This window comes from Prionailurus bengalensis, chromosome A3 (genome assembly GCF_016509475.1).
Source record: "Prionailurus bengalensis isolate Pbe53 chromosome A3, Fcat_Pben_1.1_paternal_pri, whole genome shotgun sequence".
Taxonomy (NCBI): Eukaryota; Metazoa; Chordata; class Mammalia; order Carnivora; family Felidae; genus Prionailurus; species Prionailurus bengalensis.
The window spans coordinates 60762447-60786723 of record NC_057354.1 but is presented as its reverse complement, the minus strand read 5'-3'; the positions used below and the strand labels follow the sequence as shown (position 1 = coordinate 60786723).

At 39.1% G+C, this 24277-nt stretch overlaps 2 protein-coding genes across 6 annotated transcripts in view; one reads left to right on the top strand and one right to left on the bottom strand.

The window, feature by feature from the left end:
* The window catches only part of TSGA10 (testis specific 10), a 166736-nt gene extending 160953 nt beyond the window's left edge, over positions 1-5783 (bottom strand). For 2 of the 3 annotated variants that reach the window (XM_043603185.1, XM_043603184.1), the window contains exon 1: positions 5427-5528. In XM_043603185.1, the coding sequence (XP_043459120.1) occupies positions 5427-5483 (57 nt within the window). In that variant the 5' untranslated portion in view covers positions 5484-5528. Of the gene's footprint in view, positions 1-5426; positions 5529-5690 lie in introns of those variants that run through there. The other variant, XM_043603186.1, reaches the window with a different exon arrangement.
* On the top strand, positions 5776-22847 carry CA3H2orf15 (chromosome A3 C2orf15 homolog). Of its 3 annotated transcripts, XM_043603191.1 has the most exons (5): positions 5776-6157; positions 6850-6957; positions 7761-7829; positions 9991-10130; positions 21731-22847. In XM_043603191.1, the coding sequence occupies exon 5, from the start codon at positions 21800-21802 to the stop codon at positions 22073-22075; it is 276 nt and encodes a 91-aa protein (XP_043459126.1). In that variant the 5' UTR covers positions 5776-6157; positions 6850-6957; positions 7761-7829; positions 9991-10130; positions 21731-21799; the 3' UTR covers positions 22076-22847. The 3 variants fall into 3 exon arrangements, 2 of the variants coding, with proteins under 2 accessions (XP_043459126.1, XP_043459125.1); XR_006300918.1 differs by lacking the exon at positions 21731-22847 and having other exon boundaries at positions 9991-10976; XM_043603190.1 differs by lacking the exon at positions 9991-10130.
* Positions 22848-24277: the final 1430 nt, after the last annotated feature.

Sequence of the window (24277 nt, the reverse complement as noted above, 5' to 3'; positions counted from 1 at the left end):
AAACTAGACATAAATCTACTTTTCTGTTTTTCATTCCAACAGTTACTGCCTCACCTGGAATTTCAGCATTAGATCTCACAGAGTATTTCTTTTTCTCTTTTTTTTTTTTTTTTTTTTTTTGGAGGGGAGAGGGGCAGAGGGGGGGAGAGAGAGAGAGAGAGAGAGAGAGAGAGAGAGAGAGAGACAGAGAGAGAGAATCTTAAGCAGGCTCCATGCCCACCATGGAGCCCGATATAGGGCTCAATCTCACAACTCCAAGACCATGATACCGCTGAAATCAAGAGTCGGATGCTTAACCAACTGAGCCACCAAGACATCCTTCACAGACTAATTCTAATTTATAAATCATTTAAGATTGTATAGGTTAAGCCAAAATCCCAAGTACCATTGCTTACATAGTTTCTGTTGAAAAATGTATTCCTAGTTATAAACATTTGACTTAGAATAACAGATTCAGACTATTCACTATAATTAACAGTACTTTTCAAATCTTCTGAACATCTAAATCATTTAGGAATTTTCTTATCCATGGTAGGCTTGAAATACTGCATTTCTAAAAATGCTGCTCAGTAATTCCTTATTTGGTTATTACAGAGACTACACTTTGAATAGCAAGGATCTCTTCAAATGAAGTGGAAACCTGCCATGCATTCACAGTTCTTCATAATGTGGTTGCCTCCCACTTCTCCAAACTTATCTCCTAATTGATATCTCCAAGAATCCCTTTATGAAAAAAACTATTCTACATTCTTTACACATAGGTTCATATTATCATTATAGAAACATACTATCTTTTCTCCATTTAACGAAAGACACTTCTGAGGCACAGCTTGAATTCCATATTTTCTAGTAGGTGTTCTCAGTATTCTCCATCAGATAGTGATTACTTCTTTTTTTTTTTTTAATGTTTACTTATTTTTAAGAGAGAGACAGAACGTGAGTTGGGGAGGGGCAGAGAGAGAGAAAGGGAGACACAGAATCTGAAGCAGGCTGCAGGCTCCAAGCTGTCAGCACAGAACCCAAGGCAGGGATCGAACCCATGAACCATGAGATCATGACCTGAGGCAAAGTCAGATGCTTAACCAACTAGCCACTCAGGCACCACAGTGATTATTTATTGAGACTTCTGTATGTATTGGTTATACAATAATCTGTGTAGCTATTTATTTTTCTGGATATGTCTTCCTCACACAATTATTAGAATCTTACAAACAAGCAGTGTCCTAGAGTTCTCTGTAGTCCTACCAACCTGCACAGAATTCTTTGCATAATAGGAAACTGCCAATAAAAATTTGTATAGGTTGATAAGGAAGCAGTGTACAAAAGCAGATAAAATTGAACTTTCTTCTCTTTGGTAAACTGAATAGTCAGGTAGGGATTCTATAAAATTACCTATCAGGTTAGACTAGAAATTAAAAGTAGCAAGAGGCCAAAAGTCTACCTGACAATTGTGGGCAATCATATTAGAGTTGCTACGTTCTCTGCACTATCTTTGGAGGCAGTGAAAAGGGAGAGAAATCAGTGTATCTGAAATGCCCATGCCTGGCCTGCCAGTTTCCCCACCTCAGACCACTGAATATCCTCCACACTCCCATAATCTCTATCTAAATGGAACTTGTGTTCCTGTACAGATCTTAAAGAATACAAGTGAAAGTACTTTGGAAGCAGCAAATTGTTACGATAAACACTCAAGCTAAAATCACAACCATTCTCAATGAGGAAGCATCACAGCATAGTGGTTAGGAGCTTGTTCTTTAGCATCAGACTGCTTATGTTCATTATGCTAGTTGTGCTGTTTCTTAGCTGCCTATGAGCAAGTTAGATCTCTGGCCATGGCTTCCCCATCTCTGAAACAGGAATGATAATAATACTTGCGTGATAGGGTGTGAAGACTAAATGAGTTCGATAAAGCATTTTAGAACACTGCCTGGCAAAAAGAAGTGCTATATATATTATCGGCCATCAAGTCCTACTAGTCTTTTCACTAAAACCTCTCTTAAATACATTTTTTTCTAACCCTACTGTCACCATTTCTATTTATATTTTAAGATTTTAACAACCACATTTATTCACTTACAAAACAAATTTATAAATAGCTAGAATAAGAACGAACCAACATTAGATTCTGGGGATAGGAAGATGGAAAACAAAAACCTACAATTTTTAGATGGATCTAGGGAAGTCCAGAAAAAATAAATCAGAAATTATAGTCAGTATTAACACCATATCAGTGGAATGTAATGTATGCCAAGGGAATATGGAGAAAAAGAGTACAAAAAAACTATTTTTGACTTCAACTTCCCCCAAAAAGACTTAGAATATATTTTCCATGTTCCCCCAAAACTATGAGCAAAAGTTAGAAGACCACAGTTGTTGAAGGGTTGTTACAAAAGAGAAGAATTTGTTTCTTAATTCTCCTTGTATCAAGGACTCCCTTCAGAATTAAACAAAAGCCCTGAGTCCCCTCCTCAGGAAAATAAAAACGCATACAAAATTTTACAAGCAACTTCAGGGGGTTCAAGAACTCCCTAAAGCTTTTACACTCTAGCTTAAGAAGTCCTAAGGCATAAACACAGTGAAGATACCTAAAACATGGTTAATGTTAACTAATGAAGGAAGACCACTGACCCAATAAAAGTAAACCCAAAGAGGGGCACCTGGGTGGCTCAGTCAGTTGACCATCTGAGTTCAGCTCAGGTCACGATCTCATGGTTTGTGGGTTCAAGCCACATGTTGGGCTCTGTGCTGACATCTCAGAGCCTGGAGCCTGCTTCAGATTCTGTGTCTCCCTCTCTCTCTCTGCCTCTCCCCCTCTCAAGCTCTCTCTTTCAAAGAATAAACATTAAAAAAAAAAAAAAGTAAACCCAAAGAAATGGTCTGTGCACTGTCATTGGAGACAAGAAAGAGAAAAGCAAGGTCAGGTGAAGATTTAGGTAAGAACGGATAGAAATGTGCAAAAGGTCCTGCCTGGAAGAATTTTCATTTTTCATGAAATAGGAGGTAAGATCATGTGCCAAAAAATATCATCAGTCTTGAGCAAAAGATCATGCATATACTACAAGCTCAACAAATCTACGCAACATTTTGGTAGAAAAATTAAAAATACTGGAGTACTTTATATGGGATTCTGAAATCTGTTTCCACAAAAGTTCAACTTGTTTTCTTTTTATAAAGTTGTCTCCAAAAGTTTACATTAACATTTTGAAGTAGGAAGGAATAGCCTCACTAACAGAAGGATGAAGAAAACCACAGTTTTATGAATAATTTTGAGATAGATTTTGATTATAAAAATGAATGAATAAATGTTTTGGGAATTCACTTCAAACAAAACAGTAAAGCCACAATGTTTAACCTTTCTTAGGAAAAAGAAATAATCTCTCTAGTCATTGCATCCAAACCCAAGCTGACTTTTCTTCTATCCAGACTATACTGTAAAGAAATAACTTGTCTTTTTATTTTTTTTTAATTTTTTTTTAACGTTTATTTATTTTTGAGACAGAGAGACACAGCATGAACGGGGGAGGGGCAGAGAGAGAGGGAGACACAGAATAGGAAGCAGGCTCCAGGCTCTGAGCCATCAGCCCAGAGCCTGACGAGGGGCTCGAACTCGCGGACCGCGAGATCGTGACCTGAGCTGAAGTCGGTCGCTCAACCGACTGAGCCACCCAGGCACCCCATAACTTGTCTTTTTAAAGGAGCATAAAACAATGGCCTTAGAAGTATCATTTATCAAGACCTCTAAGAAACATAAGAAGTTAAAGAATTGTTTTTAAGAGGCTTTTCTGAACTAAAAAATATTAATAACAGACTGATGTTAATCACATTCGTTAAGACAAAACTACCTTACTAATCAGCTCACTTTAAAAGATTATCATGAGGGACATGTATAGGAAAAGTCCACAGCAGTGTTGCTCATAGTTACCAAAAACTATAAAAACCCTAATACTAGAGTAAATAAATTGTGGTATAGTCTTAAAATGGAGCACTGAACAACAAACTATAAGCAACATGGATAAATCTAAAAAACATAACATTGACTAAAGAAGCAAACTACAAAGGAATACTTACTACAATTCCATTTATATAAAATTCAAAAACAAGCCAAACTAGAATGTCTGTTCATACACAAAGATGGAGAAACTATAAGGAAATGCAAGAAAGAGATTATCATATAAGTTAGGATAGTGGCTACATCTGGGGAGAAAAAGGGACATGTGATGGAAAAGAGAATGGATAATACTTCTCTAATTGCCTCTGTATATGGAATACTCTAAAAGCAAATTACCCTAAAACTGATCTAAGCAACTGAAAAGAATACAGCAAAGGAGCCAACAGAATCTCTACATCTGATTATATGCTGGACAATAAGCAGTGATTTTTTTTTTCAGACAGTAAACAAAATAAGATATATTTTGGAAGCTGCCATTAAATAATGCCAAAGTTTATTGTTTACAATAAATATTTCCTTAATATATGTTCCTAGTTATTTCTCACTAATTAAAATTGAATGGTTTAAGTTCATTGAGCAATTAAACTACAAACAACCAGTTTTATCCTGGAAGCAGATTTGAATAATGTGACACTTTCCACTTATGTTTATAACTAACCTATTTTCTTCTAGTTATAAACTATTTTTCTACTCATCTCCTTCCATGTTTAAAAAACAAAACAAACAAACAAAAAACAGTGTTCTTCAAATGCAGAAAACCAGAAGAGAAATTTTAAAACAACGAATATTTTGCGATATAAGGGTCTGGAGTGGAAGAAGGAAAACACTGGGACTCTGTCACTATGCAAATCTTTCTTAAAGCCATGATGCTTGACTTTATTTAAAGAAAAAAAAACATATTCCTATACGTATTTAGGTATCAGGTCCACAGATGCCACAGTTACTCAGATTGTCTCAAATATTTTTTCAAACAAAACCCAATTCACTCTGACTTTCCTGCGTATAATTTCCAGTGAAATTATTGGAGATTTCCATGCAAATACCTACGTAATCTCGGCCCTTCACCTCCCAAAATCTATAAGGAGGCTTAAAAATGAGACACCGGGAGTCAGGAAGAGCAGGTTGAACTCCCGAATCTCTGACTTTCAAATTCCTCAGCTCCACTCCAAGCGTTTCTAAACAGAACAGTCCCCACAACTACCAAGTGGAGAGCTGTGGCAGGAAGCGAAGCGGTCACCATAGGAACTCGGCTCAACGCTAAGAGCCCAAGAAACGACAACAGGGGAAAAGTTTGCTCCTAGAGGACTTCCTTGGACCGCGACTCTGCTCTCCACCGTCCCTCCCAGCGGGTCAAGCAGTGAATACCCACCTCGGAGATCACCCATAGCCCCTAATTCCCGTCACATCCGACCTGTTGCAGGGCCTTTCGGCCCAGGAGCTGCTTTATCCCGACCCGGCGCATCCCTGCTGCTCCCACCTGGAGCTCCGAGTCCCTCCCTGGGCTTCGCCGCCCAGCTTCCTCGCTGGAGCTCATGCTGACGACTGGCGGGCCTTTGCCTGCCCCAGAGATCCAGGTCCCTCCCCGTCTCCATCCTCCGCCCCTTTCCCCTCCCCTCCCACACCTAAATCGACGTGGCCCCGCCCCGGTGGGGGGCAGAGGAAGGCGGGACCCTGAGGGAAGGAGGCGGAGGCGGTTACCGACGGTCGGAGCCGCCGTCGGCCCCGCCCTCACGCTCTGTACCTGAGGGGGGCTCGTCCTCCACCTCCCCGGCGCCTTCGCTCGGCTTCCTTTCCGCGTGCCCCTATTTCCCGTGCGCACGCGTACCTGGCTCGACCCTCCCTCTCGCGGGGACTACAAGCCGTGCGTGCGCACCCACGCACGTAGCGACGCGTACGTCCACCTGTCCGCCTTTCAGGCCGCGTAGCAGAGGCCTCTTCCTGGTCCATCCGCGCCGCGCAGGCGTACGGCCACGCAGAGCCTAGTCGGACCACCCGAGCGTCCCGTCTCCTAGTAACCAGCCGCAGCCCCCTTTTCCACCACTTAATTCTTACTCTCTGCCTGCGGTGTCGCACCTGGATGGAACGCGCATGCGCAGGGCTGTGTATCCTCCAGCCTTCTTCCCTCAGCTCTAGGATACGTGCTGCTTTGCTGCTGCAGCTTTGTGCCATTTTTCTTAGGGATCTTACACCGTTCTGGACACATGTTCAGTGAGTTACTCGGAACGTGTTACTCCCCAGAGCTGCTTTTGAGGGCTGGGAGGGTGGTTAGCTCTCCTGCCGCAGCCAGGGGCCGGTTTTCGGGGAGTCTCCCCGGTGGGGTTCTGCTGCTGCAGCCTCTCGGGAGAGAGCAGTTCTGCTCGGGTGAGCACCGGCAGCCTGCAGCCTTGGGAGCCAGCGGACCCATGACCCGGTCAGCCCTGCACAATTCAGTCATGGTTGAATCGGGAAGTGGCAGGCGCTGATTCCTGACCGGTATTCCTTCCCCACATGTCAGTTCTCTAAAACCCCTTTCCAGAAAAACCACCAGATCGTTAACCAAAAAAGTAAAGGGTATACTACCTCACTTGATATTTAATGTTGTGTCGATTATTTTCCTGTGTAAAACCATTTAAATTTGTGTTCTCCCAAGTAGGGGCCTTGAGTCTTGGAACACTGTAACTTAACCAGGTGTAATATTTTTGGCCATCCAGCTATGTTAAAATTAGCCACGTTACCTAAAAGTGGAAAAAGGGCTTTTTAGTGAAAAAGAATAAGGGTTGCATTACTCTGCCAAAGTTTTGGAGCCCGGCTTGAAAAAAAATACTATCTTTTTAACATTTCTTAATATTAAATAACTTGTCTTAAATAACCCAAAAAACTTCAGAACTCTAATGGCTGTATCTCCCTGCCTTTTCCTACAGATTAAATAGGTAACTAGGTTTTTAGGGCTGTTCTCTGATGATCAAGTTTTCGCCTGTGTATTTCAAAAGTAATTTCACATTTGAAGAGACAATTCCTGTTTTTGCCAGGTGAGTACTCATTCCCCCCACCCATATATTATTGGCATCCATAAACACATTTTATGTTAGAACAAATTACTTCGTAGAAGTACGTTTAAATATGTGACATGTTTTCCCCATTTCTGTTCTGATTTCTTCACCTGTTTGTGCCATTACATCTTCTCATATTTCGTAGCATTTATTTTCAGCTAGCATATACTTTGTAAGTATAGCTAGACACTAAAAAATTAAGTTGAGAATCCTTGTTATTTTAGACAAAGTCAGAGGTCCCGAGAGGTATTAAAGTGTAATATTACCTAACTGATAAAAATAATTTACAAAGAAGCATGAACTGGGGCACCTGGCTAGCTCAGTAGGTACAGCATGGGACTCTTCCTTTAGGAGTCATGAGTTCAAGCTCCACATTGGGCATAGAGCTTACTTAAAAAAATTTTTTTTAATAAAAAAAATTTAAAAAACAAAGCATGAACTCTCAAAGACCATCCTAAAAAGTTATTTTAGGGAGAACAATGTATAATCTCATTTCCTTTTCAGATACTAAGATATGGTGAATAAAATGGTCTCAGTATCTAGCATTATTGAAAAGAGGGGAAAATGTATGAACCTCGAAAGTCTGAGTTGAAGACTTGGAATGAGGGACTTATTAATACGGAAGTTAGGAAAGTACTTCCCTTAGGGAAAAAATAAGAAAACCTTAAGCATTTGTGTACACCACCTAGATGTTTCTGAAGATTCTTTGGGAAGAATGTAAGGAAAAGGACATTTTAAGGCCAAACCAGAGCATGAAGATTTTCCTTTCTTTTCCTATCAAGGACTGTTGACTTCGTCCCCCAATCCAAGAAAGTGAACATTTTCTTTCCTCTATGGAAATCCAAAGAGTGGTAAGTGCTCCATTCTGCCCCAACTAATCCTTTTATATAGTACATATGCTTTCTCACTTGTGACAGGTACTCCTGGGTAATTCTAAGGTCTGGGTTTTCTGTTCCCTTAGCTTCTCCATCATTTCACAGCTTCACTATGAAAAAATCTGTTTTGCCTTTTTTTCCTGTACCTCCTTGATACCCTAAAAAAATGGGGGACTCCAATTAAACATATGTTTGGGTTCTTGATGTTGTCCCACAACTAACTGATGCTGTGTTCATTTCGATACATCTTGTGATATATCTTCAAGGTCACTTTCCTTTGGCAGTGTTAATCCCATCCACCATATTTTTTATGTCAGAATTATATTTTTCATCCCTGGAATTTTAATTCTTTTTTAATATCTTCCATTTCTAACCTCATTGTGCTTATGATTTGCTTTACCTTCTTGAAAATATGGAATATATTTTAAATGGCTTTTAAAGTCCTTGAGAACTAATTCCATCACCTGTGTCATTTCTGGGTTTGTTTTTATTAACTGATTTTTTTTCCTCCTGTTTATGGGTCATATTTTTCTGCTTGTTTTCATGCCTGGTTAATTTTTTTGGCTAACAGACACTGCAGATTTTACATTGTTGGGTGCTGGAGGTTTTTGGTTTTGTTTTTCTTTAAATATATTTAGGCTGCGTTCTGAAATGTTACTTGGAAACAGTTTGACTCTTTAGAGCTGCACTGTTAAAAACAGTAACCATTGGGGCACCTGCGTGCCTCAGTTGGTTGAGCGTCCGACTTCAGCTCAGGTCATGATCTCACGGTCTGTGAGTTCAAGCCCCATGTCGGGCTCTGTGCTGATAGGTCGGAGCCTGGAGCCTATTTTGGTTTCTGTATCTCCCTCTCTCTCTGACCCTCCCCCGTTCATGCTCTGTATCTCTCTGTCTCAAAAATAAATAAACATTGGAAAAAAAAAAAAAAACCAGTAACCATTAGGGGCACCTGGGTGGCTCAGTTCGTTGAGCATCCAACTTCAACTCAGGTCATGATCTCACAGTTCGTGAGTTCAAACCCCATGTCGGGCTCTGTGCTGACAGCTCAGAGCCTGGAGCCTGCTTGAGATTCTGTGTGTGTGTGTGTGTGTCTGCCCCTCCCCAGTCCATGCTCTCTCTCTCAAAAATAAATAAACACTGGGGCGCCTTGGTGGCTTGGTCGGTTAAGCGTCCGACTTCGGCTCAGGTCATGATCTCACGGTCGGTGAGTTCGAGCCCCGCGTCGGGCTCTGTGCTGACCGCTCAGAGCCTGGAGCCTGTTTCAGATTCTGCGTCTCCCTCTCTCTCTGCCCCTCCCCTGTTCATGCTCTGTCTCTCTCTGTCTCAAAAATAAATAAACGTTAAAAAAAAATTAAAAATAAATTAAAAATAAATAAATAAGCATAAAAAAAAAACCAGTAACCATTAGCTAGCTACATGTGGCATTTTGGATTTATATTAATAAAATTAGGTAGAACTTAAAATTCAGTTCCTCATTTGTACTATGTACATTTCAAACTCCAAAAGCCACATGTGGCTAGTGGCTAGTATAATGGACAATAGATATAGAATATTTCAATCATTGAGGAAAGTTCTGTCAGACAGCACTGCTTTAGAGGCTTGCTTTTAAGCTTTGTTAGGTCCAAAATACTCTCAGGGCTAATTTGGCCCCATTGCTAAGCCAATACCTTTCTGAGGACTCTGTATAATGTCCCCTGTGTTAGGAGTTCTTTATACTCAGGCTGGTGGGATCTGCATTTTTGGCCCTGTGTAAGATCTATGGACTTTTTGGCCTTCTACTTTTTGGTGGTTCTTTCCCAGGCTTCAGTAGTTTTCTTGCACATGTGTTTCCTGATCAGTACTCAGCCAAAGAATTGTGGGGAATTCTCTGCAGATCTCTGGAGCTCTTTCTCTCACTGTACCTCTCTCCTCTCTCCACAAATTCTAGTGACCCTGGTCTCTGCAGACTCTGAACTCCTATCTCCTCAACTCACTGAAATAACCAGACACAGTTTGGGTTCCCCCTCTTTGTGCTGAAGCCTGAAATTTCCAGGCAGTGAGCATTTATTTCCTTTCGCTTAGGGATCTCTTAGGGATGCACTGCCTATTGTCTGTTATTTAAAAACCACTGTATCATGTGTTGTCTTTTTTTTTTTAGATGTTGAAGACATGAAGATAAATCTGGTCCCTGTTAACTCCCTCAGGGCTCAAAGTCAGCTAGCTATTGATAGCCTCAGACCCCATGTTAGTAATCATCCCCAACAGAAGTGCTTTGCACAATAATTGCTTCAGGCTGAGGTAACTGTAAATGCATGAAACTTAAAGCAGAAGAGGGTTTGGCATAGCATATTCTTGAGGAATAGCAATAAGATCATGGGGCAGAGTGAGAGAGGAATTTGAGAATGTTAGCTGGTTGTATTAGTCTCCAATTGCTGCTGTAACAATTTACCACAAACTTAGTGGTTATGTAAGCAACACAAATTTATTATCTTACAGCTCTGGAGGTCAGGAGTCCAAAATGGATCTCACTAGACTAAAATCAAGGTGTCAGCAGAGCTGTATTCCTGTTGGGGGTTCTTGGGGAGAATCTAAGAATCCAGCCTCCACAGGCTGCCCACTTTGTTTGGCTTGTAGTCTCCTTCTAGCTTCAAAGCCAGCAATGGCCAGTCAGGTCCTTCCCACATTGCATCATTCTAATAGTGACATTCCTCCCCTCTTTCACTTGTGAAGACCCTTGTGGTTACAGTGGTAATGACCAGTGAGTCCAGGATAAACTCCCTACCTCAAGGTCATTTGGCTGGGAACCTTAATTCCATCTGCAACCTTAATTTCCCCTTGCCATGTGACATTCACAGGTTCTGGGAATTAGGATGTGAATATCTTTAAGGGCCATTATTCTCCTTACCACAGCTGGAGACTCAAAATGTCGAGAATTTGGCTTTTACTCTGACATGGAAAGTACCTAGAGCAGAGTGGTGAGCAGAGTATTGATGAGATCTGGCTTATGTTTTAAAAGGCTCATTCCAGGGGCACCTGGGTGGCTCAGTTGGTTGAGTGTCTGACTTTGGCTGGGCCATGATCTTGTGGTTCATGAGTTCAAGCCCCACGTTAGACCCTATGCTGACAGCTTGGAGCCTGCTTCAGATTCTGTGTCTCCCTCCCTCTCTGCCCCTCCCCCCACTCATGCAATGCACTCATGCAATGCACTCATGCATACGCACTCATGCATGCTCTCTCTCTCTCTCTCTCTCAAAAATAAATAAACATTAAAAAAAACTTTTTTTAAAGGCTCATTCCAGGGGTGTGCTGGGTGGCTCAGTCGGTTAAGTGTCCCGACTTCAGCTCAGGTCATGATCATGGAGCCTGCTTTGGATTCTGTGTCTCCCTCTCTCTCTGCCCCTCCCCCACTCACACTGTCTCTCTAAAATGAATAAACATTGGGGCGCCTGGGTGGCGCAGTCGGTTAAGCGTCCGACTTCAGCCAGGTCACGATCTCGCGGTCAGTGAGTTCGAGCCCCGCGTCGGGCTCTGGGCTGATGGCTCAGAGCCTGGAGCCTGTTTCCGATTCTGAGTCTTCCTCTCTCTCTGCCCCTCCCCCGTTCATGCTCTGTCTCTCTCTGTCCCAAAAAAAATAAATAAACGTTGAAAAAAAAATTTTTTAATGAATAAACATTAAAAAAAAATTTTTTTTAACACTTTATTAAAAAGGCTCATTCCAGGGGATGCCTAGCTGACTCAGTCGGTAGATCATGGGATTTTTGATCCCAAGGTCATGAGTTCAAACTGCACATTGGGCATTGAGCCAAAAAAAAAAAAAAAGCTCATTCCAAATACAGTTTGAAGAATACACAATAGGAAGGGTTGGGCAAGGGTAAAAATAGAAACAGGATTCACTGAAGGTTTGGATGTAGAATATGAAATTGGAGCTAAAAATTACTCTACCAGCAATGTACAAGGTTTCCTGTCATCCTGTATTCTTTTTTTTTTTTAATGTTTATTTATTTTTGAGAGAGAGACAGACATTGAGCAGGGGAGGGGCAGAGGGAGAGGGAGACACAGAATCCGAAGCAGGCTCCAGGCTCTGAGCTGTCAGCACAGCCTGATGCGAGGCTCAGACTCACAAACTGTGAGATCATGACCTGAGTTGAAGTCAGATGCTCAGCCAACTGAACCAACCAGGCGCCCCTCGTCATCCTGTATTCTTAATACTCCGTGTTATCTACCATCTCCGTGTTATCTACCTTCCTAGAGTCTGTCATTCTGATGGTGGTAAACTTGCATTGTTCTGACTCCTAGTAAGTTCAAACATCTCTTTATGTACTTGTTATCTATTTGGGATTCCCCAATCTGTGAGTTACACATTATATCCTTTGCCCACTTTTCTATTGGGTTTCCCATTTTCTTGTTGATTTGTAGTTATACTCTAGCTGTAAATTCCTTGTCCGCTTTGTACAGCACATCTTCCAATTTTCATCTTTTTAACTGTTTATAGTTTCTTTATTGAAGTTCTTAATTACGAGTATTCAGATCCATCCGTTTTCTTCCTGTTTAAGCTTGTTAGTTTTTATTCAAGAACTCTTTCTCCACCCAAGGTAACAAATATTGTCCTACATTTTAAAAACTGTGTTTATAGTTCTGCAATTCACATTTAGGTCTTTACTGCATTTGGAGTTCACTTTTATATATAAGATAGGGATCCTACTTTATTTGCATCTACATAGTGAGCCAGTATTGACAGTACTATACTACTAAACTTAGTCTGTTCTGTCTAAACTTAGTCTGTTGTATGGTGCCACCTTTACCATGTATGAAGTGCCTACACACAACTAGGTCCAAATTAGAACTCTGTCATGTTTCATTGGTCCTTTATTTGTTCCTGCACCTGTACTAGACTATTTTTTTATTTTGACTTTGTAGCATATCTTAATGTCTGGTAAGGCAAGTCTCTCTGTGGTGTGTATATGTCAAATTTATTTAGTTTCTTACTTGAGTGTCTGACTTAGGCTCAGGTCATGATCTCATGGTTTGCGGGTTTGAGCCCCACATCACGCTTGCTGCTGTCAGCACGGAGCCTGCTTCAGATCCTCTGACCCCCTCTCTCTGTCTCTCCCCTGCTCATGCTTGCTCTCTCAAAATAAATAACCATTAAAAAAATTTTTCTTGAATGGCTATCTGAATGCCAGGCCAAAGAGGTCCCAAATATACTTGTTCTTTCTTTATGTCCTCAAGATTTCAGACAAGTGAAGGTGACACTCAGAGGGCCAAATATACCCTATTGCATTTGGTTCTTCCTCAATTTTGCTATTAAACTGAAATTTAATGTGCTTGTTGAGAATCTATATGTTACCATTATCTTACCATTGTTGATTTCATATGCAGTATAATGTTTCACAGAGTTTTGTTACTATAGTTGACTCTTGAATAATGCAGGGTTAAGGGGTGCCAACCTCCCCTGCCCATGTGGTTGAAAATCTAATGGCCTACTGTTGACTGGAATCCTTACCAATAATATAAATAATTAGCACATATTTTATATATGTATTATATACTGTATTCTTATGAGAAGTAAACTAGAGAAAAGAAAATGTTAAGAAGATCATAAGAGGAAGTACATTTACAGTACCATACTGTATGTATTGAAAAAATATTCACAGGGGTGTCTGGGAGGCTCAGTGGGTTAAGTGTTTGACTTCAGCTCAGGTCATGATCTCATGGCTTGTGCAGTTCAAGCTCTGCATTGGGCTCTGTGCTGACAGCTTGGAGCCTGGAGCCTGCTTCAGATTCTGTGTCTTCCCCCCTCTCTCTCTGCCCCTCCCTGCTTGCGTACTCTCTCTCTCTCTCTCAAAAATAAATAAACATTAATTTAAAAAAAAAGAAAAGACAAAATATTCACACATAAGTGGACGTATGCAGTTCAAACCTGTGTTGTTCAAGGGTCAACTGTATATTCTTCTTAAGTTTTTTCAACTTGGTAGTTTGAAAAAGTTTTAAACATACAGAAATTTAACAAGAATGATACAGTGAACAATTTTTTTAACCCTTTCCACCTAGATTCAACAGTTGTTAACATTTTTCATATTTTACTTTCTCTTTGTATCTATTGCTGGAATATTTGAAAACAAGTTGTGGAAAGATCCTTTACCCCAATTTCAGCATGTATCTCCTAAGAATAAGGACATTCACTTATATAACCATAGTAGGTACTACATTTGGGGCATTTAACGTTAATACAATATTATTATCTAATAAACCATCAATATTCAAATTTTCCAGTGGTCCAAGAAATGGCCTTTATAGTACATTTCCCTCCCCCACAACTAAAGGATCATTAACTGCATTTGGAAATCATGTTTCTTTAGTCTCTTTTAATCTGGGACAATTCTTCAGTTTCCCTGTGTCTTTCAAACATTGACATTTTTGACTAGAGGCTATTTTTTTTATATATAATATCTCTCCGTTTGGGTTTATCTGATTGTGTCCTCAAGATTAGATTCAAGTTAAACATTTTTGACAAGAGTACTTCCTTTTTATTTTTTTATATTAAATATAATTTATTGTCAAATTGGTTTCCATACAACACCCAGTGCTCATCCCAACAGGTGCCCTCCTCAATGCCCATCACCCACTTTCCCCTCTCCCCCACCCCCATCAATCCTCAGTTTGTTCTCAATATTTAAGAGGCTCTTATGGTTTGCCTCCTTCCCTCTCTGTAACTTTTTTTTCTCCCCCTTGTACTCCCCCCTTGTCTTCTGTTAAGTTTCTCAGGATCCAGATATGAGTGAAAACATATGGTATCTGTCTTTCTCTGCCTGACTTATTTCATTCAGCATAATGCCTTCCAGTTCAATCCATGTTGCTGCAAATGGCCAGATTTCATTCTTTCTCACTGCCAAGTAGTATTCCATTGTATATATAAACCACATCTTCTTTATCCATTCATCAGTTGATGGACATTGAGGCTCTTTCCATAATTTGGCTATTGTTGAAAATGCTGCTACAAACATTGGGGTAAGTGCCCCTATGCATCAGCACTCCTGTATCCCTTGGGTAAATTCCTAGCAGTGCTTTTGCTGGGTCATAGGGGTAGATCTATTTTTAATTTTTTGAGGAACCTCCACACTGTTTTCCAGAGCAGCTGCACCAGTTTGCATTCCCACCAACAGTGCAAGAGGGTTCCCGTTTCTCCACATCTCTCCAGAGTCTGTGGTCTCCTGATTTGTTCATTTTAGCCACTCTGACTGGCGTGAGGTGGTATCTGAGTGTGGTTTTGATTTGTATTTCCCTGATGAGGAGCGATGTTGAGCATCTTTTCATGTGCCTGTTTGCCATCTGGGTGTCTTCTTTAGAAAAGCATTTATTCGTGTCTTATGCCCAGAGTACTTCCTTTTTAAATAATCAAAGAGGACAGACCAAAGAATAGAATAAATTCAATTTTACTAATTTGAAGATAGTATTATATATGTGTTTGATGAGAAAAAATATTCACTTCAGTTTCCAGATCTAAGAAACGGGGAGACCTAACATTTTAGAATATCATCAGAGAGATCTTTTCAAACTTTAGCTAAATTATCTCTGATTCCTAGAAAGCCATTTCCTAATTTTCATATTAACAGTATTTGAGTAACTAGTATGTTTAGGATACTGCAACAGGCCCAGGACTTTGTTCTGTTGTAAATACTGATATTCAATCACACATATGGATTAAGGTTTCAAGATGATATCATTAGAGATCTTTTGTCAATAAAATGATTACAGCTTGATAGGGATGGAATTCTAAACTCAGATACCACAGTGCCTAAATATTAAAGAAATAATACATTGTTGGGGTGCCTGGACACATTCCTGGCCCAGTCGGTTAAGCATCCAACTCTTGATTTCGGCTCAGGTCGTGATCTCGTAGTTGGTGAGTTCCAGCCCAGCATTGGGCTCTGCACTGAAAGCACAGAGCCTGCCTGGGATTCTCTATCTCCCTCTCAGAAAGAAAGAAAGAGAGAGAAAAAGAAAGAGGGAGAGGGAGGAGAGGGAGGGAGGAAGGAAGGGAGGGAGGGAGGGAGGGAGGGAGGGAGGGAGGGAGGGAGGGAGGAAAAGAAGGACAATATTCCAAAAAGTGGCAAAGTGCTCTCATTCACAACTTGGAGTCTGTTTCAGATCTCACATTGCTGCTTAAGCACTTTGGTCGGTCAATCACTGTTCTCTAACAAGCACTAGACAAAACTTCAGAAGTCCTCACTGTCTTCCTTGTGCCAGGAAGCTGGTCCCTTCTTCCAACCTGGTCAATTCTGCCTTTCAAGTTCCTGCCCATCTTTCAAAGCCCAACCCTGACCTAGGCTCCCCTCCTTTCAGAACCTCTCTGGGCCCTTCCTTCATGTTGCATGTTCATCTCTCTTGACAGATTGGGCATCTGTACTGAAAAGTACTGTATCTTTATTGGACTCTTTTTTTTTTCATTTTTTTATATTATGGTAAGATATACATATAACTTAACATCTTAACCAATTTAGTGTGTACAGTTCAGTGTATTAAATACATTCATAATGTTGTGCAACCATTACCACCATCCCTCTCCAGAATTATTTTCATCTTGTAAACTGAAATTCTATACCCATTAAACAAAAACCACCATTCTTTCTCTCTGATTTTGAGTATTCTAAGTAATACACAAGAAGAATCATACAGTGGACGATTGTGACCGATTTGTGACCAATTTATTTCACTGAGCATAATGTCCATCATGTAGCATATTACAGGATTTCTTCCTTTATAATATTAAATAATATTCTATTGTATATATATGCATTACATGTTGCTTATCCATCAATGGACACTTGAACTGTTTCCATGTTTTAGCTGTTGCGAATAAGGCTACTATGAACATGGGTGTACAACTATTTGAGACCCTGATTTCAATTCTTTTGGGTCTATACCCAGAAGTTGGTTTGCTGGATCATATGGTAATTTTAGCTTTTGGGGGGAACTGCCAAATTATTTTCCACAGCAGCTGTTCCATTTCCACCAACAGTACATAAGGGTTCCAATTTCTCCATACCTTTGCCAACACTTGTTTTCTTTTTCTTTCTTCCTTTCTTTCTTTCTTTCTCTTTCTTTCTTTCTTTCTTCTCTCTCTCTCTCTCTCTCTCTCTCTGTAATAGCTGTCCTAATGAGTGCAAAGCAGTGTCTCACTGTTGTGATTTGCATTTCTGTAATTATTAGTGATGCTGAACATCTTTTCATGTGCTTATTAGACATTCATATATCTTCTTTGAGGAAATATCTAATTCTGTCCTCTGTCCATTTTTTAATTGGGTTTTTGTTGTTGAATTTTAGGAGTTCACTGTATATTCTACTGGTCACTTACCAGATATATGATTTACAAATATTTTCTCCCATTTTTTCTGTTGCCTTTTTACTCTGGATAGTGCCTTTTGACACACAATTTTTTTTTAATTTTCATGAAGACCAAGTTGTCTGTTTTCTTTTGTTGCCTATGCCTTTGGCATCATAATCAAGAAATTACTTCCAAATCCATGGCAAAGCTTTTGCCTTACGTTTTCTTCTAGGTGTTTTATAGTTTTAGATCTTATATTTAGGTCTTTGATACATTCTGAGTTAATTTTTGCATATGGTGTTAGGTAAGGGTTCCACTTTTTTTTTTTTTTTTTTTTTTGCGGGTGGATATCCAGTTTCCCCAGCACCTTTTGTTGAAAAAACTGTCCTTTTCTCCATGAAATGATCTAAGCACCCTTATCAAAAATCACTTGAGCTGGGGCGCCTGGGTGGCTCAGTTGGTTAAGAATCCAACTCTTGATCTTGGCTCAGGTCATGATTTCACCCTTCCGGAGATCAAGCCCCAGTGCAAAGCCTGCTTGGGATTCTCTCTGCCCACCCCATCCCTCCCCCATTTGCATGCACATTCTCTTTCAAAATAAATAAATAAACTTAAAAAAAATCATTTGACCATATATGTGAGGGTTTATTTCTGGACTCTGTTACATTGGTCTGTACGTCTGTTTTTGTTTTTAGGCCAGTACCACATTATTTTGATTACTGTAGCCTTCTATTAAGTTTTGAAATCAAGAAATGTAAGCCTTCCAGCTTTATTCTTTTTCAAGATTATTTTGGTTATTCGAGATTCTATATGAATTTTTGGATGGATTTTTCTATTTCTGCAAAATATGTCACTGGGATGTTGATAAGGATTGCTTTGGATGTGTAGATCACTTTGAGTAATATGGACATCTTAATAATATTAGGTCTTCTAATCTGTGAACATGGGATGTGTTTTATTTATGTCTTCTTTAATTTCTTTCAGCAGTGTTTTGTATTTTTCATCATACAAGTCTTTCACCTTGGTGAAGTTAATTCCTAAGTATCTTATTGTTCCATTTATGCTAATGTAAATGGATATTTTCTTAATTTCCTTTTCAGATTATTCATTGTTAGTATATAGAAATGCAGCTGACTTTTCTGTGTTGACTGTATCATGCCACTTTGCTGAATTCATTTGTTCCAACAGTTTTGTGTGTATGTGTGTGTGCCATCTTTAGAATTTTCTGCATATAAGATCATATTATCTGTGAATAGAGATAATTTTACTTCTCCCTTTCCAATTTGTATGCCTTTTGTTTCTTTTTGCTCTGGCTAGAACTTGAATAGAAGTGGTGAAAGTGGGCATTCTTGCCTTATTCCTGATCTTAAGGAAAAGCTTTCTCTGATTATGATGTTTGCTGTGGGTTTTCACATATGGCTTTTATTTTGTTGAGGTATTTTCCATCTTTTCCAAGTTTGTCTGTTTCATCATGAAAGTTTGTTGAATTTTGTCAAATGTTTTTCTGCTTCATTGGGTTGATTGGTGGTTCTTTTCCTTCACTCTGTAATGTGATATATTACATTGATCAATTTTTATATATTGAACCTTTCTTGCATTCCAGGAATAAACCCACTTGATCAGGATGTGTAATCCTTTTAATATCCTGCTGAATTTGGTTTGCTAGTACTTTGTTGCGAATTTTTGTATAAATGTTCCTTAGGAATATTGGTCTACAGGTTGTTGTGGGGTTTTTGTTTGTTTGCTTGTTTTCTTACAGTGTCTTGGCCTGGCTTTTATATCAGGGTAATGCTGGACCCATGGTAACATAAGGGGTTCTCTCCTTTTCAATTTTTAGAAAAGTTTGACAAAGATTGGTATTAGTTCTTCTTTATGTGTCTGGTAGGATTCACCAGTGAAGCCATCTGGTCCGGGGCTTTTGTTTGTCAAGAGAATTTTGATGACTATTCAGATGTTGTTTCTTCATGATTTAGTCTTGGTAGGTTTTCTGTTTTTAGGAACTTGTCCATTTCAGCTAGAATATCCAATTTGTTGACATATAAAATAGAGCACTCTCTTATATTCCTTTTTATTTCAGTAGAATCAGTAGTAATGTCCTGCTGTCATTTCTGATTTTAATAATTTGCGTCATCTTTTCTTCTTAATCCATCTAAGAAATTGTGTCAATCTTGTTTATCTTTTCAAAGAACTACTTTTGGTTTCATTGCTTTTTCTGTTGTTTTTCTATTTTCTGTTTTATTATTTATTTTATTATTTTATTTCTATCTTTATTATTTTCTTCTTTTTGCTGTCTGTAAATTTAGTTTTTCTTCTTTTTCTAGTTCTTTATGTTATAAAATTAGGTTGATGATTTAAGATCTTTCTTGTTTTTTTAATGTGTTAATAGTTATAAATTTCCACCGTAGCACCGATTTAGCTGTATCCAGTAAGTTTTGATATGCTGTAAATTTAAGTTCATCTCTAAGTGTTTTCTAATTTCCATTGTGATTTCATTGATCCATTGGTTGTTTAAGAGTGTGTTAATTTCAGGATGCCTGGGTGGCTCAATAGGTTGAGCATCCAACTCTTGATTTCGGCTCAGGTCATGATCTCACAGTAGCGAGGTTGAGCTACCGCACTGGGTATGGAGCCTGCTTACTCTCTCTCCCTCTTACTCTGCCCTTTCCCTACTCATGCTCTCAAAAAAAAAAAAGTGTGTTCATTTCCACAAATTCATGAATTTTCCTGTTTTTTGTTATTGATTTCAACTTCATTCTGTTGTGGTCAGAGAAGATGCCTTATATGATATCGACCTTTTAAAATCGGTTGAGACTCAATTTGTGGTCTAACATGTGGTCTATCCCGGAAAATGTCACAAGTGTACTGGAGAAAAAGGTATATGCTGTTGATGGGTAGAGTGTTCTGTAAATGTTTGTTAAATGTAGTTGGTTTAGGGACACCTGAGTGGCCCAGTTGGTTAAGTGTCTTGACTCTTGATCTCAGCTGAGGTCTTGATCTCAGGGTCGTGAGTTCAGGTCCCACTGGGCTCCATGATGGACATGAAGCCTACTTAAATAAAAAATTAATGGGGCGCCTGGGTGGCTCAGTAGGTTGAGCGTCCGACTTCGGCTCAGGTCACGATCTCGCGGTCCACGGGTTCGAGCCCCGCATCGGGCTCTGGGCTGATGGCTCAGAGCCTGGAGCTTGCTTCCGATTCTGTGTCTCCCTCTCTCTCTGCCCCTCCACCATTCATGCTGTGTCTCTCTCTGTCTCAAAAATAAACGTTAAAAAAATTTTTTTTTAAATTAAAAAAAAAAATTAAAATTAGCGGCACTTCGGTGACTCACTCAGTTGAGTGACTTCAGCCCAGGTCATGATCTCATAGCTTGTGAATTCTAGCCCCATGTTGGGCTCTGTGCTGACAGCTCAGAGCCTGGAGCCTGCTTCAGATTATGTGTCTCCCTCTCTCTCTCTGCCCCTCCCCCACTCATGCTCTATCTCTCTCTCTCTCTCAAAAATGAACATTAAAAAAAATTAAAATTAAAAAATCTAGTTGGTTTGTTGTTTAAGTGCTCTATTTCCTTACTAAGTCCTCTATTTTCTTATTTCTATCTAGTTGTTCTATCCATTATTGAGAGTGGAATATTGGAATCTTCAACTATTATTATAGAACTATTTCTCCCTTCAATTCCTTTTTAAGTTTATTTATTTTGAGAGACAAAGAGACAGTGTGAGCATGAGCAGGGAAGGGGCGGAGAGAGAGAATCCCAATCTCCATGCTGTCAGCTACAGAGCCTGATGTGGGGCTTGATCTCACAAACAGTGAGATCATGACCTAAGAGATCAAGAGCCAGACACTTAATCCACTGGGCCATCCAGGCGTCCCCCATTAATTCTGTTTGCTTCATAGGTAAATGTTTACAGTTGTTTGGGCATCTGTATTTTTGGCAGAATACCTAGCAGAGTGTTTGGCCTTCAGTTATTATTTCTTTAATCCATTAATAATTTATTAACAATTTTTGATAGGAAAAATGATGTAAAGGACTAAGTAGAGAAGCTCTCTTATTTCTGAAAGGTGATAAAGCACAAAATCTGATAAATTCCTTTTTAAAAAGACTTTCACAGAACCTGTAGAACTGCAAATCCTCCTACAAAGAAAATGTAAACATTGAGAAGTGGAAGGCAATTTTACTTTTAAATTTTTTTTTAATATTTATTTTGAGAGCGAGAGTGCAAGCGCGCACACACACACACACACACACACACACACACACACACACACACACACGAGCAAGCGGGGGAGGGGCAAAGGGAGAGGGAGACACAGAATTTGAAGCAGGCTCCAGGCTCTGAGCTGTCAGGATACAGCCTGACTGGGGGGGGGGGGGGGGGGGGGGGGGGCTTGAACTCACGAGCCATGATATCATGACCTGAGCTGAAGTTGGACACTCAACCAACTGAACCACCCAGGCACCCCAAGGCAATTTTACTTTATATTTTTGGAGTCACCACCATGATGTTTCATGAAAACAAGCACTGCCATGAGGTTAGTTGAAATTACCACTGTATTCACCTGTTATCATTTCTTTCCAAGCAATCAAGTTGAAGAAACATTTCCACTGCTTACAGAGATACCTGCCAACTATATTATTCAGCTCTCCCAATGGGATTTTCCCTTAGTAAATCTGCTACTCGGGTATCTGCTATGCGTGTGGATTCAAAAGTGGACGATCATTTAATGCAAGGGACTGAGAAAAGCAAGTTGGAACCAGTGACTCAGTTATTTCAAAACATCAAGAAAATAAGATTAGAAAACACAAGCCAAGAAAACTTTACAAGAAGTAAAGAGATTGGCACAGGATCTCTTTCAGAGAAAACCTTGGGTTCTGTAGTATATGTTAAAGAAAATGATGGAATAGAAATGACAGATGTGGAATGAAGTTATTTGTACATTCTGCCAAAGAAATTGCTTTTGACTAAGAGAGCATGTTGAATGAGAACTTAACCTTATTAGGAAAACCTAACAAAATGAAGGATGATGATTGCTTATTTTTCACTATTTATGAATCACCTTAGACTGCACTTTTTTGATACATATTCAAAACAGTTGTTTTAGGGGGAAAAGCTTTTCAAAATTCAAAGCAAAATTCTCTGGTATTCTATCCTTGTCAAAAATCAGAATTTTTGATTAACAGTATTTAAATGGTACTAAAACATTTTAATTATAATGTTTCTCTAACAAGTGATCAAAAAACAGTGCCTGAACAATTTGACATCTGTATTTCATACTATTTCTAGTGTACCAGTTTTTTAATATTTCAAGTTTGGGATTTTGCTTTAGGGTACTTTATCTTACTGCAGTTTTGCATTTCTGTTCTGTAAAAGATCACTTCACATAAACCCTGCAAAAGACCAGTAAATTACATATCTTGAGAAGTATTTCACATTTTAAATCATCCTTTTAAAACTATTTTTCCCCACATTGAATTCATTTCAGAGTTACAAAATAGTTATTTCCAAGTCTAATGGTTTATCTTATAGATACTACCATTTTATACCACCAATATTTAATGTAAGAAAAATAGTCTTGTGTTAAAAAATTCTTGTTTTTGGATGGAACTGGAGAGTGTGATGCTAAGTGAAATAAGCCATACAGAGAAAGACAGATACCATATGTTTTCACTCTTATGTGGATCCTGAGAAACTTAACAGAAACCCATGGGGGAGGGGAAGAAAAAAAAAAGGTTAGAGTGAAAGAGAGCCAAAGCATAAGAGACTCTTAAAAACTGAGAACAAACTGAGGGTTGATGGGGGGTGGGAGGGAGGGGAGGATGGGTGGTGGGTATTGAGGAGGGCACCTTTTGGGATGAGCACTGGGTGTTGTATGGAAACCAATTTGACAATAAACTTCATATATTGAAAAAATAAATAAATAAACCTAATATATTGATAAAAAAAAATTCTTGTTTTATATGCATCAGTTTGCCATTCTTATAGAAATGTCTAGTAGTTTGAGACAGCAGTATTGTCCCAAGTATTGTTAGATGAAAGTAAAACCATTTTGTGTTGACATATAGTGACCTTGTAACTATTTATATTACATATGTATGTATGTTTTGAACATTTTCCTGTACTTTAAAATTTACTGGCTATCTCTAATGGCTAATTGTGAGAAATTTCCTTAATATTCATAAAAACAAAGATGAAAAACCATCTTCTTTCAGGGGAAACTATTTTATAAATCAGAAAAATACAAATGTATTGTAGGGAATATTGATCCTAGAGTTAAATAAAATTGTTGAATTGGACATAAGCCAATAAGACACTGCTTTTTATCATTTACAGAACATAATTCTTTGGGAGAGGAAAAAAACATAAGTCATTCATTTGTTCACCTAACTTGGCATTATGTTTCTTGGTGGGGATATAGTAGTGAGTAAAATAGCCACCATCTTCATAGTGCTTACTGTCTACCAGGGAAGATAGAGTATCAGACAGTAATTCTATAAGATGCATATTATGATGTACCATGAAGAAAAAGTAAAATGTTCAGAAAGACAGGAGACTTAACACATAAACTTGATTTTTAATTGTTGGAACTAGGAAGTTTTCATAGCTTTTGCAGTGACATGGTTGTCTAAGTAACATGATGGTGATGGTTGAAATCTTGAGAAGGGTTAAAGTCCAAATGAAGTTTAGCAGGAAAGAGTGATGGTTTGAAAGTGGAGGAAAAAGAAACGATTTCTAGCCAAAGAGACTACATGCATGGAGGTTCCTTAGGGAAAAGCTCAGGAGCATGGTTTGGGGACATAACCCAGCTTCCAAGGCAAGTAGTCATTTATATGTATGAAACTAAAAATACAACTTTTGAAGTTGTACACAGAAATGGCATTTAAAGCCTTGGGAATGAATGAAATTGCTTAAGGTGAATGTATAATGTGAGCTAAAGTCCTGAGAACTCCAACATTTAGGAGCTAGTCAGCACAAGGGAACTAGCAAAGGAACTGAGGAACTGGCATTGAGGATGGTGGAAAACCAAGACAAGATAATGTCAAGATTGCCCACAGTAGTCATTAAGGTGGAGGTAGTCAACTGCAAGGCTAGACAAGAATTGGATCTAGCAACGTGAAATGTCACAATG

Excerpts from the sequence above, each read along its gene's own strand:
- CA3H2orf15 (XM_043603190.1), top strand. The coding sequence starts at position 21,800 with ATGGGATTTTCCCTTAGTAAATCTGCTACTCGGGTATCTGCTATGCGT.